Source organism: Podarcis erhardii (assembly GCF_964252035.2).
Source record: "Podarcis erhardii genome assembly, chromosome: 1".
In the NCBI taxonomy this organism is placed as follows: Eukaryota; Metazoa; Chordata; class Lepidosauria; order Squamata; family Lacertidae; genus Podarcis; species Podarcis erhardii.
The window spans coordinates 28,198,913-28,214,105 of NC_138497.1; the positions used below are offsets into that span (position 1 = coordinate 28,198,913).

At 40.9% G+C, this 15,193-nt stretch overlaps 1 protein-coding gene across 6 annotated transcripts in view; it reads left to right on the forward strand.

Annotated features, from left to right (window-relative positions):
- CEP128 (centrosomal protein 128) overlaps nt 1-15,193 on the forward strand; it is a 305,103-nt gene that overhangs the window by 185,210 nt on the left and 104,700 nt on the right. For all 6 annotated transcript variants that reach the window (XM_081859123.1, XM_081859125.1, XM_081859126.1 and 3 more), the window contains 3 exons: nt 7,703-7,879; nt 9,926-9,985; nt 13,037-13,229. In XM_081859123.1, the coding sequence (XP_081715249.1) occupies nt 7,703-7,879; nt 9,926-9,985; nt 13,037-13,229 (430 nt within the window). The remainder of the gene's footprint in view (nt 1-7,702; nt 7,880-9,925; nt 9,986-13,036; nt 13,230-15,193) is intronic.

Here is a 15,193-nt window from a genome sequence, read left to right on the forward strand (position 1 = left end):
TATGGTTTCTGGTGTCACATACAGTAATGACACTTTTGGGAGCATGCAATAGCAACACTTTCTCCCACCCACCCTTTTTTATATTATTTATACTTTTCTGATTTATACATTTCACTGATTTTACAATCATTTTGACATTTCAAAACTTGACTTCCTTCCCCCACTTTCTGCAGTTCCTTAAAATTATTTTTAATATCCAAATTAACTTAATTTGTTCATTTATTCATCTTCTTTAAATATGTATTCTTACGAAACTGCAGGTTATTACTATAGTCCTGCCAATGTTTTTCTCTGTTTACAATTGATCTGTAAATATTCAATAAACCATTTCCATTCTTTTATAAAAAGTTTGTGATCTTGATTTCTTATTCACCATTTCTGTATATTCCACAAGTTTTTGTATCCATTCTTCCTTTGCGGAGACTTCTTTCCATTTTTGGGCAAGTAACATTCTTGCTGCTGCAGTCGCAAACACGAATAAATTTCTATACATTTTAGGTAGTTCTGTCCCTATAGTTCCCAAGAGAAAAGTGTCTGGGTTTTTTTACGAACGTTATTTTAAACATCCTTTTCATTTCATTATATATCATTTCCCAGTAAGCCTTAACTTTACATTAAGACCAGTACATATGATAAAAAGTACCTTCTTTCTCGTTACATTTCCAACACTTATTTGATTGAGATTTATACATTTTTGCCAGTTTACCTGGTGTTAGATACCATCAATATATCATTTTCATATTGTTTTCCCTTAAACCATAGAGGTAAAGGTAAAGGTACCCCTGCCCGTACGGGCCAGTCGCGACCGACTCTGGGGTTGCGCACCCATCTCGCTTAAGAGGCCGGGAGCCAGCGCTGTCTGAAGACACTTCTGGATCACGTGGCCAGCATGACAAAACTGCTCTGGCGAGCCTGCACCAGCGCAGCACACGGAAACGCCGTTTACCTTCCCGCTATAAAGCGGTACCTATTTATCTACTTGCACTTAATGGTGCTTTCGAACTGCTAGGTGGGCAGGAGCTGGGACCGAACGACGGGAGCTCACCCCGCCGCGGGGATTCGAACCGCCGACCATACGATCGGCAAGTCCTAGGCGCTGAGGTTTTACCCACAGCGCCACCTGCGTCCCTTCTTAAACCATAACATGCTGTGAATTTTATATCCATATTCCACAGTCGTTCCCATGCTTCCATGTCTATATCTATTGACCAATGTATCATTGAAGATTTTACTTGCTCATCCTTTGTCTCCCATTCCAATAATATTTTATACATTTTAGACAGCACTTTCACATTACATTCCAACAGGTCTCTTTGGGGGAACACTAACACTTTCTGAGTAATTATTTCCCTCTTGCTACAATGATAGCTTCAACCTCATTTGGATGTGTGTGTGTGGGGGGGGGGATAACTGGAGTTCCCCAAGTTAACCTTGAAGTGAACAAAACCTTTTCAATCCCAATTGAAACTGATCCCATGGAGGGGCAGAATATCTAAAGTTTTGGTAGTACTGGAGTGATCAGAACGCCTTGAACTCTGCACACCAAACAAGCATTTAAAGAAGTCTTTCTGGCTTGCCTTTCTTTGACTTCTCTGTGCATATTAACCTTTTTCTCTAAAAGACTTCAGTTTGCTCCCTATTAAATCTGTTGTGCACTAAAAGCTTTGACACCTTCTTTGACACCTTCTTGTTCATTTGTTTAGTCACCAGGTTTTCGCTTGTTCTTTGTTTTCTTCCAAGCATGTTATCCCTTGTTTTTTGGTGTTTTCCAAGAAAGTTGTGCTTTGCAGAAACATGTGCTTTGTCTGCTTGTAACACCAAACCTCTTTACTCTGCACCAGCACATTCTACTTTAAAACTTCTGGTCATGCTTTTGAACATGATTCCTTATTAAACATTCCGCAGGAGGTGGCAAGAATAGGCAACAGAATTTAACGGGATCCAAGTATATTAGCAGGACGTGACAAATGAATAATGTGATGTTCCAGTTGAAAGCTTTGAACAAAAACATTCTGCCCTCTTTTAATAAAATGTAGGTTCATCCTGTAATTTGAAAGACTCAGAGATAGCACCCCAACAGAAGATGCTTATGGTTTTCTGTGTTCTCCAGGCCATTATACAACCAAAAGGTTGCTTAAAGCTTTGGCTTGGAAATAAAGTTGTGCCGGTGCATACCAACCATTTCCGTTCCCAAAGACTGACATGGCCAAGCTGTGTTTGGATTTGCGCTTTCTGATGACAGGCATTCTGATGACTCTTCTTGCTGCATGGACGTAATTAAAGAGAGAACATGAGAGCACGGATTCTGTTTTTACCAAATCAAAATATTTATTTGGGTAAAAAACAAAAAGAGAAAAGAGAGAGAGCGAGAGATGATTGGATCCTTACGGTTGTATTCTTTGGATCTGATCTGAGCAGCTGCTCAGGACTAGCTCTTTTATAATGTCAAAGAAAAATCTATTAAATGAGAAAATGTCAAACGAGTGTTCACATTCTGTTTTTCATTTTGTTTGAGAGCTGTTTAACTTTACTTATTAAATGTTGTAGGGGAAAAAGTCCCTCACAAGCAATTGGGAGAAACTGAACCATTGACCCCATCCAAAATATGCAAGCGAAAGCCCTTGGGGTTTCTCCCCACATGCATAACAGGGCTGTACTTTTCTAAAACAAACAAGTCAGTCTATAAGAGCAATTGGCAAATACGATTATATGACGTACATGAAATCCCTTTGAGGTCTTCTTTTTTTCCATCCTGCAGCAACATCCGCTTCCATTATAACATTGGGCAGATTTTAGTGTTACATCAGTGTCTAAAATGCAGGAGACGATCAGTTATCACAATCCCCATTGCATCTAGTGAATATTAAAAGTGACCATCATGATGATGATCCATAGTCAATGATTTTGTTTCTGTATTTGTGTGTGGAATTGAGCTATTCTCCTGTTTGGAGGCTTCTCAAAGGCATTGGGTTGGTCAATATGGAAAACATGGACTGACTAGGCCTTCATTCTAATCGAGCAGGGCTCTTCTTATGCTACAATGATAAGTAATCACTTATTGTCTACTATCACTGAAGTTTTGGCGTTTACTGGGACTTCTATTGGATCACAGAAAACGTCGTAGGTTCTTTGGTGCTATTATTCTTTCTGCTGAAAAATCAAGTTAAAGTAGACTTTGTGTGTGTGTGAGCACACAAAGGCCAGATGTGTTTCAACATGAAGTATTCATTAGTGGCCAAAAATAGGACCAGATAATATCTTAGGCTTCAGAAGGAAAAGAATTCTAGAATTGGGAGACACCTCATCCGTAGACAGGATGTTTGATTCCTTTCAACTTCTCTTTCTAGTTTATATTGTTACCATAAATATTATTTCAAGAACATCAAAAAGCCTTAGTAGGGTATACAGCTGTTGTTGTTGTTGTTTCTTTTACCTTAACTCTATCTTTCAGCAGCTTATAGTCTATTAAGGAGATGCTTTAATGTTAAGTTTTGTGCTATTCCCCTTCCCCAAGTAACATAGATAGGGACGCATACAGGATTCTTCTTCTCCTGCCCCACCTTGTGTGATACCAGCTGCTGGGCAGGCCTGTTGTTGGGGTCAAAGCACTTTCAAAGTTGGCAACATGCCCTGGTTGGTGCTGCTATAGACAAACCTTCCTTTCATTTAAATAGCTGAAGATATATGTGGAATCATCTTTTCCCAGACAGTGTGAGCTCCTCTGGTCTATAGTCAAATGGCTTCCCTGATCTAGAGTGCCTAATACAATTCCTTCAATGCAGCTGTTTGTAGACTGTCTTCTTGTAACTGCCAATTACTTCCCTGCTTTCAAAACTGAAGCATTATTGGTGGTGATAGTGCTCTGTTTCTTTATAATGTATGGCCAGAATTGAGGCTTTTTTTATTTAATTACCTCGAGTGTGCATTTCAGAGAAGCAGAACTACAGCACAGAACTTCAGTGCTAGGATATTGTCACTGAGTTAGGAACCGAACGGACTTTATCTCCTGACCATCCATTGGACTTTAATTTCTCTTGATACGTTCTGTTTGCATGATATGTTGGTCTATGGAATTACACTTCATGAGAATTGTATGTTGAATTGTGTTTGAAATAGAAATTACATAGTCAAAAACAGCCTGTTACGTTGTGTGTGTTGTTACCAGGGTATTGTCACCTGCACAGGAAACTGTCTTTCCATATTTTAGCCTCACACCATTTACAGTTTTCCTGCTGTAAACTAAAAGTGTCTGGGACGTAAAATATCCCAAGAAATCACTTGATTCCTGTACTTGCTTCCCCACCCCTCACAGCCAACATAACCTGTTACCCCCCCCCCCAAAAAAAGTGATCAGGAAAGCAGGTTGAAATAATCATACAAAGTTTTCTTTTTGAAATAAAGGGGGGGGGGAAGTGCTCAGGCAACAAAATATCCCAAGAACTCTATTAATGTTTGCAATGGGGTGCTTTGTTGTTGTCCCAGCTAGTGGAAAATACTGGAGTAAAAATGGACCATGATGTTTTTCACATGGAAAAGTGATCCAAGGAAACAGACTTAAGTGCTCATCTTTAGTCACCACACACATGGCTTTGTTTTGGGACACTTACTAACCCGAGATAAGTAGCAATTTGACTTGGGATAGCAAAATGTGTAACCGAAGTGTTGTGCAACTTGGTTTGTTTAGATTCATTATTACTGGGGACTTGGGGTGGGGGTGGACTTGCTCTGCAGCAGGCCAGTCTTCTTGGTTCACTGACACATCCTTTTGCCCTTTTCTACAGCCAAAAAAGGTTCCCGGGGTGGATTAGAAATCACTACCGCCTCTGCTCTCAGGCCTACAATCTAAAAAGGCAATGTAAAAGAGAAACCCATTTAGGAGGGAGTCAGAAATAAGCAAACTCTGGTACAAATTCTTAGTTACAAGTTCTTCTAATGACCAACTAAGGTGGAAAAATTCAGAGAGGAGGATCCTTGCTGTGCCAGTGGGTGGCCCCGAACGCCTTGTTTTCTTTCTCTTTGTTTCTCCTTCATTGTTGACCTTGGCTATTAATTGTTTGTGCAAAATGCTTCTTTTCTTCAAGGTTCCCTATCACTGTCCCTGATCATATATTCCTGGTTCTGCGGATATGGCCGCAGGGTGGTGTTGTCCGTGTTCTTAGCTGAGGCTTATATGTTGCTGATAATGTGCTGTGACTGACTGCTAAAATGACTTGGAATTGTGTCGTCCTGTGTATCTTTTGAGGGCAGAGCTTTGAGCCAATAATTTGGTTCCCCCCCACTTTTGTAGGCAAAATTTATTATGCAGGTGCAGAAAATGGCACTGAAGACAGACCAAAGGATAGGATTCTGAAAGAGCTCCACTCCTTCCCCCATCATGTCCCAAATGGCCCTGATTATTCCCCCTTGCACTGGTGCTGCTCCTGCAGTTCCATATTTCAGGGATAGGGTTGCTTTGTTAATATTTTGCTGACGCTTTAAACTAAGCCGTCGTGTGGTTCGGGCAGTTGTCATCTCAGATGAAAGATGTCAATTGAGAGCAAACCTCAGCAATGAAGTGTAAAATTAAATCATTTTGCTTTTGGATAAATCTTCAGATGTTAGGCAGGATTTGCTCTCTAGGTTCTGCTTATTTGCTAGATGGAAGAATTTACAAAGAAGACCAACAACTGCGACTCTCCTTGCCAACTCTGAAAGAAATAAAGGCAAACCAAGCTGCTACAATAAAGGCTCCCATCCTGTTCTTCCTGCGTGCTACTGCTTCTGACTGAGGCTGCCTAAGTCATGCTGGCTCTTTTCCAACTCATTTATTCCCCGATGTTGTGTTTTCCACTTTGGCTCAACTTTCCTTAGCACTCAAATGCCAGCTTAACTCTGATCCACTAACATAATAAATACTGTACAGTGTTTGAAGTGGAAAGGTCCTGACCTCCTGAAGGAATACACCCCTCTGCCTTTGTTGTGTATGTATGTTGGTGAGTGTGGGGTCTTTAATTAACTAGGCCGGTGTTTGCCGGTAGCATACTTGGCCTAAAATTATAGGGTTCTAGGAATCTGTTTGGCTGTAGTTGCCCACAAATAATGGATGAAGGCCTTTAGCAGAGAACATGTTGATGGTAGTGAAACCCTTGTTTCCATGTTTTCATCCATTTTCAGTGACCCAGATGTTGTTGTTGTTGTTGTTGTTGTTATTATTATTATTACTTCTACTACTAGTCAGAAGGTCAGCAGTTTGAATCCGTGTGATGGGGTGAGCTCCCGTTCTGTCCCATCTTCTGTCAACCAGTGTACCAGTGTACTAGTGCATGTAGATAAATAGGTACCGCTGTGATGGGAAGGTAAACAGCATTTCTGTGTGCTCTGGCACTCGTCACAGTCTTCCATAGATAAATAGGTACCGCTGTGGCGGGAAGGTAAATGGCATTTCTGCGTGCTCTGGCACTCGTCACGGTTCTCCATGTGCCAGTAGTGGCTTAGTCATGCTGACCACATGACCCGGAAAGCTGTCTGTGGACAAAGGCCGGCTCCCTTGGCCTGAAGGGAGATGAGCGCCACACCCCATAGTTGCCTTTGACTGGACTTAACTGTCCAGGGGTCCTTCACCTTTTTACCTTACCTTACTAGTAGTATTTATAATCTGCCCTTTTCGACCAAAGGTCCAAGGGAAGAAATATACAGAGTCAAACAAAAAATTAAACAGTAAGATTAAAACTGCAGGGAAGGAATTAACAAATTCAGTGAGAAATAAATGCAATAGCAGTAATAGAAATACAGATGCCCAGTTCACCTTCCTATTCCCCCAAAGCCTGGGCAAAAATGTTGAAATCTGAATCAATGTGTCTAAGTCTCATCCATCTCTCAATGCCTCCAGGTATCTTCTGTTTAGTTTATAGGTCTCAACTTTTAGCCTCTGTTAATGATGGGAGAGATCCCCCAGACTTGAGTTGACTTTGTTTTGCTTACGCCAAGCTATTTACTAAACAATTTAGGAAACAGGCTGACTTGATTCAGGCCAGTCTGAACCAGATCAGATCCCATTGTCTCCGTGATCTAGGGATGCAGTGGGGTCTGATCTCAAATTCTAAAATGCGGGGGGGGGGGGGGAGAGTGTCAATAAGTGTTGAAAATCCAATGTAGTATATGGGCATAAGGCTTGCTTTTCATTTTGAAATACCATTTTCTCAGATCCATGCATACAAGAAAAGTTGTACGTATTTTCCAATGGGGATCATCTCACAAGTTATTCCTACTTCTGTTTCTACGTGTCTCTGACTTGCAGTCAGGAAAGCTGCAGAAGGAGTTTGGATGCTTGAACTGTTCTTTTGGCATGCAGTTTTAAATGAAATCAATCTGACAGCTCCTTGGGGTTTGACTGTAGTGTGGACAGAGCAAGTCTGCTGAACGTTTGACTTTGACTTGCTAATGTGGCAACTTACAAATTATTCTCTCCTGCACTTTTCTCTCTCACCCCTTCTTGGTCAAGTTTTTCACTACCAAATGCAATTCTCGCAAAAGGACACATCCCATCAATTGTAGGCTATTTTGGGCGCAGCATCTTCAGTTACACCTTATGACAAGTGCACAGCACTGATTTCCCTCCCCAGAAGCATAGATGTGCTTGTGCGTTATGGTTTCTCACTGTTTTGGAAGTTCAGATATCTGACAGAAGAACTTATACTTCAGGTGATGTTATTTTTTGCTTTAGAATAAAAGGACATTGGGAGAAGATGATCACTTAAGAAGGATAGAAGAAGACAGATTACATCTTCATGATCAACTGAGAAGCCTGCAAAATGAACAGGAATCCATCCTCTCTATGATAGGAAGTGAAATTGATGCAGCTTGTGAAGTCCTCGCAAGGGATTCAGTGGAGAAATTCACAGTAACTATGAGTTTTCAGTTGGCCTTAGATTTTAATCTTGTTAATTACATGGACATAACATTTTATTCATGGCTGCTTGTTAAACTTACTCTTGATGTAGATGTTTTATGAAACAGAAGATTAGGAGTTGCACTTGATAATCTTCTGCCTTAAAAAAAATGCAATTGCTATTTTAGAAATATGTCTCAATAATTCATTTGTATCTAACTTGTTGGCCGATACCATCTGCTTTATTCAGCCTAGCTCATGCAAACGGTAGAGGAGGTAGTAAAATTTAAGACTGCAGGTCAAGGATTGCATGGTTGAATTACATATAAAGCTGGTACATCAAAGAAAAGCTTAGGCTGACAAGAATTCTTCCTGACATCTAATTTTCTGTATACAGGAAGCTTAATGTGTAGTTGAGCATTTGCTCATGTGATCTTCCCATCTATACTATAAACCAATACAGCCCTGGAACAGTTTTACTATCTTATCTGCTGTGTGTGTAAGCCGTGCCATTAAGAGAAGTGCACATTTTAGGTTAGTAGTGGGTCCCTGTAACAAATGGCAGCCTCTTGCTCCTGACCAGTGTTGCATAACCTCTCTGACAGACTGTGGCTGTTATTATTGCTATTGTTTCTCCAAAGTCCCAGGGCATTTTACAGCAATTCAGAACACAAAATGTTTCAAAAGAATAGGGTGGGACCAAATGCACATAGAAAAACATAGTTTGCTGCTCTTACATTAGTCACCTCACTGTTTTCCTTTCTAAATTATATTTGTATATTGAAACAGGGTCCAATAGCCCTAGCCCATTCGTGCTGTGTGTGATTTCCTTTTTGTGTCAAGCAGTTTGTGCTCTTAAGAAAGATGATGCCTACCAGCGCTAGACACACATAATGTAGCCATGCTGCTTTAGTGGATTATGAAGTGGATGCTAGTCATACTTCAGACTAGACCCATTTAAATAAATTGATGTAAAAAATAGGTTCAATAATTTCAGTGGGCTACTTTGAGTGGAACTTAAAGGTAAAGGTAAAGGGGCCCCTGACCATTAGGTCCAGTCGTGACCGACTCTGGGGTTGCAGCGCTCATCTCACTTTATTGGCCAAGGGAGCAGGCGTACAGATTCTGGGTCATGTGGCCAGCATGACTAAGCCGCTACTGGCGCACCAGAGCAGCGCACGGAAACGCCGTTTACCTTCCCGCCGGAGCGGTACCTATTTATCTACTTGCACTTTGACATGCTTTCGAATTACTAGGTTGGCAGGAGCTGGGACCGAGCAACGGGAACTCATCCCGTCGCAGGGATTTGAACCGCCGACCTTCTGATTGGCAAGTCCTAGGCTCTGTGGTTTAACCCACAGCGCCACCTGTGTTTGAGTGGAACTTACTTGAGCGCAAATCATCAAATTTTATATTTAATGACTATTAAAAAACCAAAATAAGCATGCACACAAACCAAAAGTATACCAGTTTTTTTTATTCTTATTACACATGCACTGGGTACAATCCCTCCCTTTCTGAAGCATGTCAGGGAAACCTCATAAAAACCTATTTATAGCAGCATGTGATTAACTTTTTCTTAACCCTTTCAGAGGTAGTTTAAAAGCTGCCCTTTCTATTTTATTTTTTTACATAATTTGAAATATTATTCATCAGGGGAACAAAAGTGACAAATCTAATCAACAACAACAAGATGGTATCACCACCATCACAATGACAATAACAAATTGCTACAAAGACATGCACAGACAAGCAATAAAAATAATTATATTGTTACAAGCAGTTAAATCGAGGTTTCTGTTGTTACAGTTTTTGTGTAAAATAAATAAATAATCTCTCTCTCTCTCGCCTGCCTTTCCTCAGGTTGCAAAAAAAGTCTCTCTTTCTGCGAGATGTCCTACTATACCCAACAATTAGGCATGCTACAGAAATAAGTTGCTCAGGCCTATTGAAGAAATACTTAGACTAAAATTGGTATTTTAATTGGCATTTTTACCTAGCCTTGTGTATTAATGTACCAGTGTTTGTTCATTTTGTTCATTTTCAAATATGATTTAGGCAGTATCACTTACACCTGGGGTACAGAATGACCCTCATCGATGGCTGGCAGAAACAAAGGTAAATACTGTTTTTAACAATTAGCTTATGATTTAGCTACATTTCCTAATCCCTAATGTGTTTAGGGTGCATTGCACAGAATGCATCTTTCTTACATGTACGTTGTATTGGCTTTAAAGACCAAACCAATGACTGGTAGCTTCTGCTATTGCTTTTCCCTTTGGTAACTTTGTAAGCAACTTTTACCATGTATCTTTTAATCGTCTTAAATTTCGCATGAGCTGAAAGACTTTTTTTGCTGCTTCATGAGACAAGACCTATCCCTGTAGTATATTAGGGTCACAGTGAGGGGAGGAAAGTTGACCGTCTGACTTGGGCGAAATTGCATTTGTTTGCTAGCAAGATTGCCTGAAGTTATTGATGGGCTAGTTTGTAATGCACATGGGCCAGGAGTGAATATTGCCATAAATACTGGAGATAAGAGTTTGAATTGGAGGACAATGGCTGTAGAGGAAACCGAGTCACTATTCAGATTGTTGATGCTGAAACCCTAGGCGCAAGCATCAAGAAGACCTTTCAGAGGACATGTAGTAATTGATTCATAAATCTGCCTTTTGAATTCTTTTTAGTTATTAATAGGTGAGTCTTGAAATGAAGGGGCCTTTGGAAATACCGTTTGCACCCCAAAACCAAACAGCCTTAATAATTGGTTTGCAAGAAATATGGCTTTACTCACTTGCTCTTTCATCGCCTGAGTTCCTTGCATTTACAGATGAACACGCTAAAGAGCTCAAAGGCATTGACTGCTGTGGTGTGAGCCCCACATGCACAGTAAAGCTTCTGAGGCCCCCTTTACTGAAGCAGCTCCCTGTAGCCTCTTAGAAACTGCTCCTAAATCTCAAGGAAATTGGGGTGCTACCTCCCATTAAGCATGAGGAGCTGCATCTGGTTGGGGGTGGCGGTTGAGCAAAACCAGTGAATTTGAGGAAGCACTTCCATATTCTTCAAAGTGTTCTTTAGATCCTGGACTTTGACATGCTCGCGGCATTTTAATATCGGGAGTACGTAAATGACAAATGGAAGATGAATGAAATGGCATGGCAAACAAGTGCTAGCCCTTACTGAGGTATTTACTCTCATATACAGACTGAAGAAATTAAGGATTTGGGGTAATTTTCATGGAATTATGATCTGTACCATCTGTATTGGTGCCATTAGTGATCTACTTGCATAAATATCCAGCCAGGAAACATTTATCAGTACAGTGGTACCTCACGTTACATACGCTTCAGGTTACATATGCTTCAGGTTACAGACTCCGCTAACCCAGAAATAGTGCTTCAGGTTAAGAACTTTGCTTCAGGATGAGAACAGAAATCGTGCTCCGGCGGCATGGCGGCAGCGGGAGGCCCCATTAGCTAAAGTGGTGCTTCAGGTTAAGAACAGTTTCAGGTTAAGAACGGACCTCTGGAACGAATTAAGTACTTAACCCGAGGTACCACTGTATATTGTTAATTCTTTATGCTCAGTATAGCATAGTGGTCCTTGTTCACATGCCACAATAAGCCACAGTTTGTTTTAAACCATTGCTTAGTTGTTTAAATAGAAATATAAATTAGAATTATTGTGCAGGGTTTTTTAGTTTTAAAAAACCTGTGCATTAGTGGAGAAATGGGACAAAAGGACTTATGAATGAATATATATGAAACTTGTGGCTGTTGGATGGAGTCCACACGCTTCCTTGTGCCTCACTGGACTCCCTTGGAAAGCTCTCCGTCAGCTTCCTGTAGCAGAGTTGTCGCAGCGGCAGAAAACTGTTGCTGTGTGTGTGTGTAATAAATCAGACTGCACGCAAGCGTTCTTGCTTATCTCTAACAGTCTTTAATCGTGTAGAAAAACATTATAAATCAACCCCGGCGAAAGAGCGCACATCTTGCTGCCTCGCCGCAAAAGCGAAAGGAAAAAAACACACAGAGAAATCACTCCCCTCTGCGAACATGCCACGCCTCAGAATGTGAGACGTCACTCAGAACTGTTTAACCCTGTAAGTTCTGATTCTCTTCACAAAACTTGGGTGCAACATAAATAGAATCAAATAGCATATTTTCTTCTAAATGTATTTTATCATGAAATACACATTTTGAGCTGATAACTGAATAATAAAAATCAGGGAAGTTCAAAGACTAACTACATTCCAGTCCACATATGTCTGGAAGGTGCAGATCATGTTAGTTTGTACAGTGGTACCTCGGGTTAAAAACTTAATTTGTTCTGGAGATCTGTTCTTAACCTGAAACTGTTCTTAACCTGAGGTACCACTTTAGCTAATGGGGCCTACCGCTGCTGCCGTGCAATTTCTGTTCTCATCCTGAAGCAAAGTTCTTAACCCGAGGTACTATTTCTGGGTTAGCAGAGTCTGTAACCTGAAGCATCTGTAACCTGAAGCGTCTGCAACCCAAGGTACCACTGTACTGGAATTTTCAGTAATTGGTTTGGTCAGAGCTGAATATAGTGGTCACCTTTTGATGCAGTAGTGCCAAGAGCATCGCCAAATGCAGGATGTATCCATTTACAGCATACTTCTACATACAGGAAAGAATCAAGAAAGCTGAATCTGTGTACAGATTCATCTTGATAGATTATGGAATCTGTCAGCTTTCAGCCATTTTATTACTTTTTGAAATCTGTCCTTAGCCTCAGGACTTGACAGGAAATAGAATTTGCCAAACTTGGATAAAGCCTGTATTGGGGTTTGTAAACTGCCCTGGCAAACCTGCAGAAGGGCTGTGAATCCCACCCGGCCAATGAATACATCTCACTTGAGAAGACATGAACCAAAACTGATGAAAATTTTAATGAAGCGTGAGAGGAGAGGGGAGAGAAAAATGATGGGGTGGGAATCAGAATTGTAAAGTTGGAAGGAACCAGTTGCAACAGAGGAATCACAACTAAAGAACCCCTGACGGGGCGGGCAGGACTTTAAACTGGAAAAGCTTCTTTTAGCCTATTGCATTTTGAGTTTGGCAAAGCTTTGCCGTAGAAGTGCAGTTGAGGAAGACTGCAGTAAAGGCCCTTTCTTGTTAAGTATTATGCAAATACATTTTCTTCTAGACAAAACTTCAGTGGTTGTGTGGAGAAGTGAAGGAGAGAGAGACCAAGGAAAAGAAACTTCGGCGTCAGCTGCTGCAGAACCGAGAGCAGTTGAAACATTTGACCTTGAGCAAAGAGTCTGAGCACCAAAACCTCCTAGGCCAATTAGAAAAGCGGGAGCAGCTCCTGGATGAAGTTTACCAAGAGAGGAAAGGTGAGCTTGACAGGCCGTATTCATTAAAAACAAAATCCTTCTTAATTTCCCAGGTCAGTTCAACCCTGATTTATCTAACAGGCAGTAAACATTCCAGTTCTGCAGTCCAGAGATACAAGTTATCAGGAACATGAAGCTGAAAATGGCAGCCCCATGTCAACTTCCTCTCTTACTGTCCATGACATATAGCACAATTTCTTTCATGTTCTGATGCCCATTACTCTGCACATTTCCTCCAAACACACATGCAAACAAACACACACTTTGACAGCATCAGCCAATGATGTGGAGCAAGGGTGGGGAAATCAACAATGCAGTGATGTTAGAGCACAAGATTTTGTTGAACTGCATGTTATGGATAGGAAGGGCTGAACTGGGTTCATGGTAATATTTATTTATTTCCTCATACTTATATCCTCCCCTTCCTCCCAGTGGCGGCACAGAGCAGCTGCTCATATAGCACAATAACAATTTAAAAACTTACAAAACTTTAACAACAAACAAAAGGTAGCAGTGTCAGTAAGAAGGTTAGTTGAACAAAAGGTTTTTTAGTTTGTTCCTAAATGAGGCCAACCAAATATTCATTAGGGAGGGGACCACCTCCAAAAATGCTTTTCTTCATGCTGCCACCCTCCTAGCAAAAGCCTTGGTCAACAAACAGGGCATTCCTAGCAGGTCTTAATAGGAAGCTCCTGGAGATGGAGTTCTGCCTAGTACTTTGGTCCTAAGTTGTTTGGGGCTCAGAAATTCACAGACCACCACTGCAGAGATTTGAGGATTAGGGTAATTTGATCTTCCCTCACTACCCATTTTTTTAAAAATGGCATTCCGTACCAGCTGCTGTTTCCAGCTCATTTTCAAGGGCGGGCCCATGTAGAGTGCATTGCAGTAATCTATGTTGGAGGCTGTTAGTTCATGGGTAACTGAAGCCAAGCTGTCCTGGTCCAGGAATAGCTGATGGATGAGCTGGAGCTGGCCATTGCTGTGCTTCAACACTGAAGACATCTGAGTCTTCAGTGATAATTTAGGATCAAGAGTCACCCCCAAGTTGTGAACCTGGGTTTTATGGGAGGCACTACACAATCAAGAACATGGTGTCAATTCCCAGATGTGGGAACTGCAGATCCACAGAACCTCTGTCTTGCTGGGATTCATTTTAAGATTTTTGGGCCTCTTTCTGCCCCAAACTGACACTAGATGCTGGTCCAGCACTTCAGCAGTCACTTGAAGTTGGGTGGTTCTGCTGTTGGAGAGCATTCTGGTTGATAATGCAATTTTTTCATTTTTGCTTTGTGATCTCTTAGCAAGTTGCAATTACTGCTTTGCAAAGGGCTGTGTCTCAGAATATTAAAATACCTGGGCAACATGGGGTTTTATAAAATAGACAAGAAGTGAAATAGCTACTTTTCCAGCTGCAATGTTGGAGGCATACTGTGACCTGGATTGAGGCAGATATTAGATGAGAGTAGAGGACGGCATTTTCAGAAGTTTGTTCCTTTTGAGTTCAGAACATGCTTATCACTTTTCCTTACTTTAAGAAGTTCTTCTCCCACTTGAATGACACACAAAGAGTTGTTTATCTCATTTAACCCAAAGGATATGCAGAAAACACACACATATATATGTAAATATGGTAAATGTCAGGAGATGGCCTGAAATCTCTTTATGATTCCTAATAATGTCTAATGATGAAATTTATCTGTGAATGATATCCGTTCTCCAAAGCAAGTTAATTCCCCCTGTCCCCCCTCCAGAAAGCAAGCTTCGTGCTAATTAAAAAGAGTTGTGATCAGCTATATATAGGGTGAAGAAGGGAGCCCCAGAATTTATTTTTCAGCTACTGTTTTGCTTTTGGGGAAACGGGCATTTAGTACAGTCAGTTCTTAGAACTGAAACAAAGCTAGGGATATTGTTATCTAAACGCCCGATACCCAGCACAATCTATTAACACCACCATTTTGCCT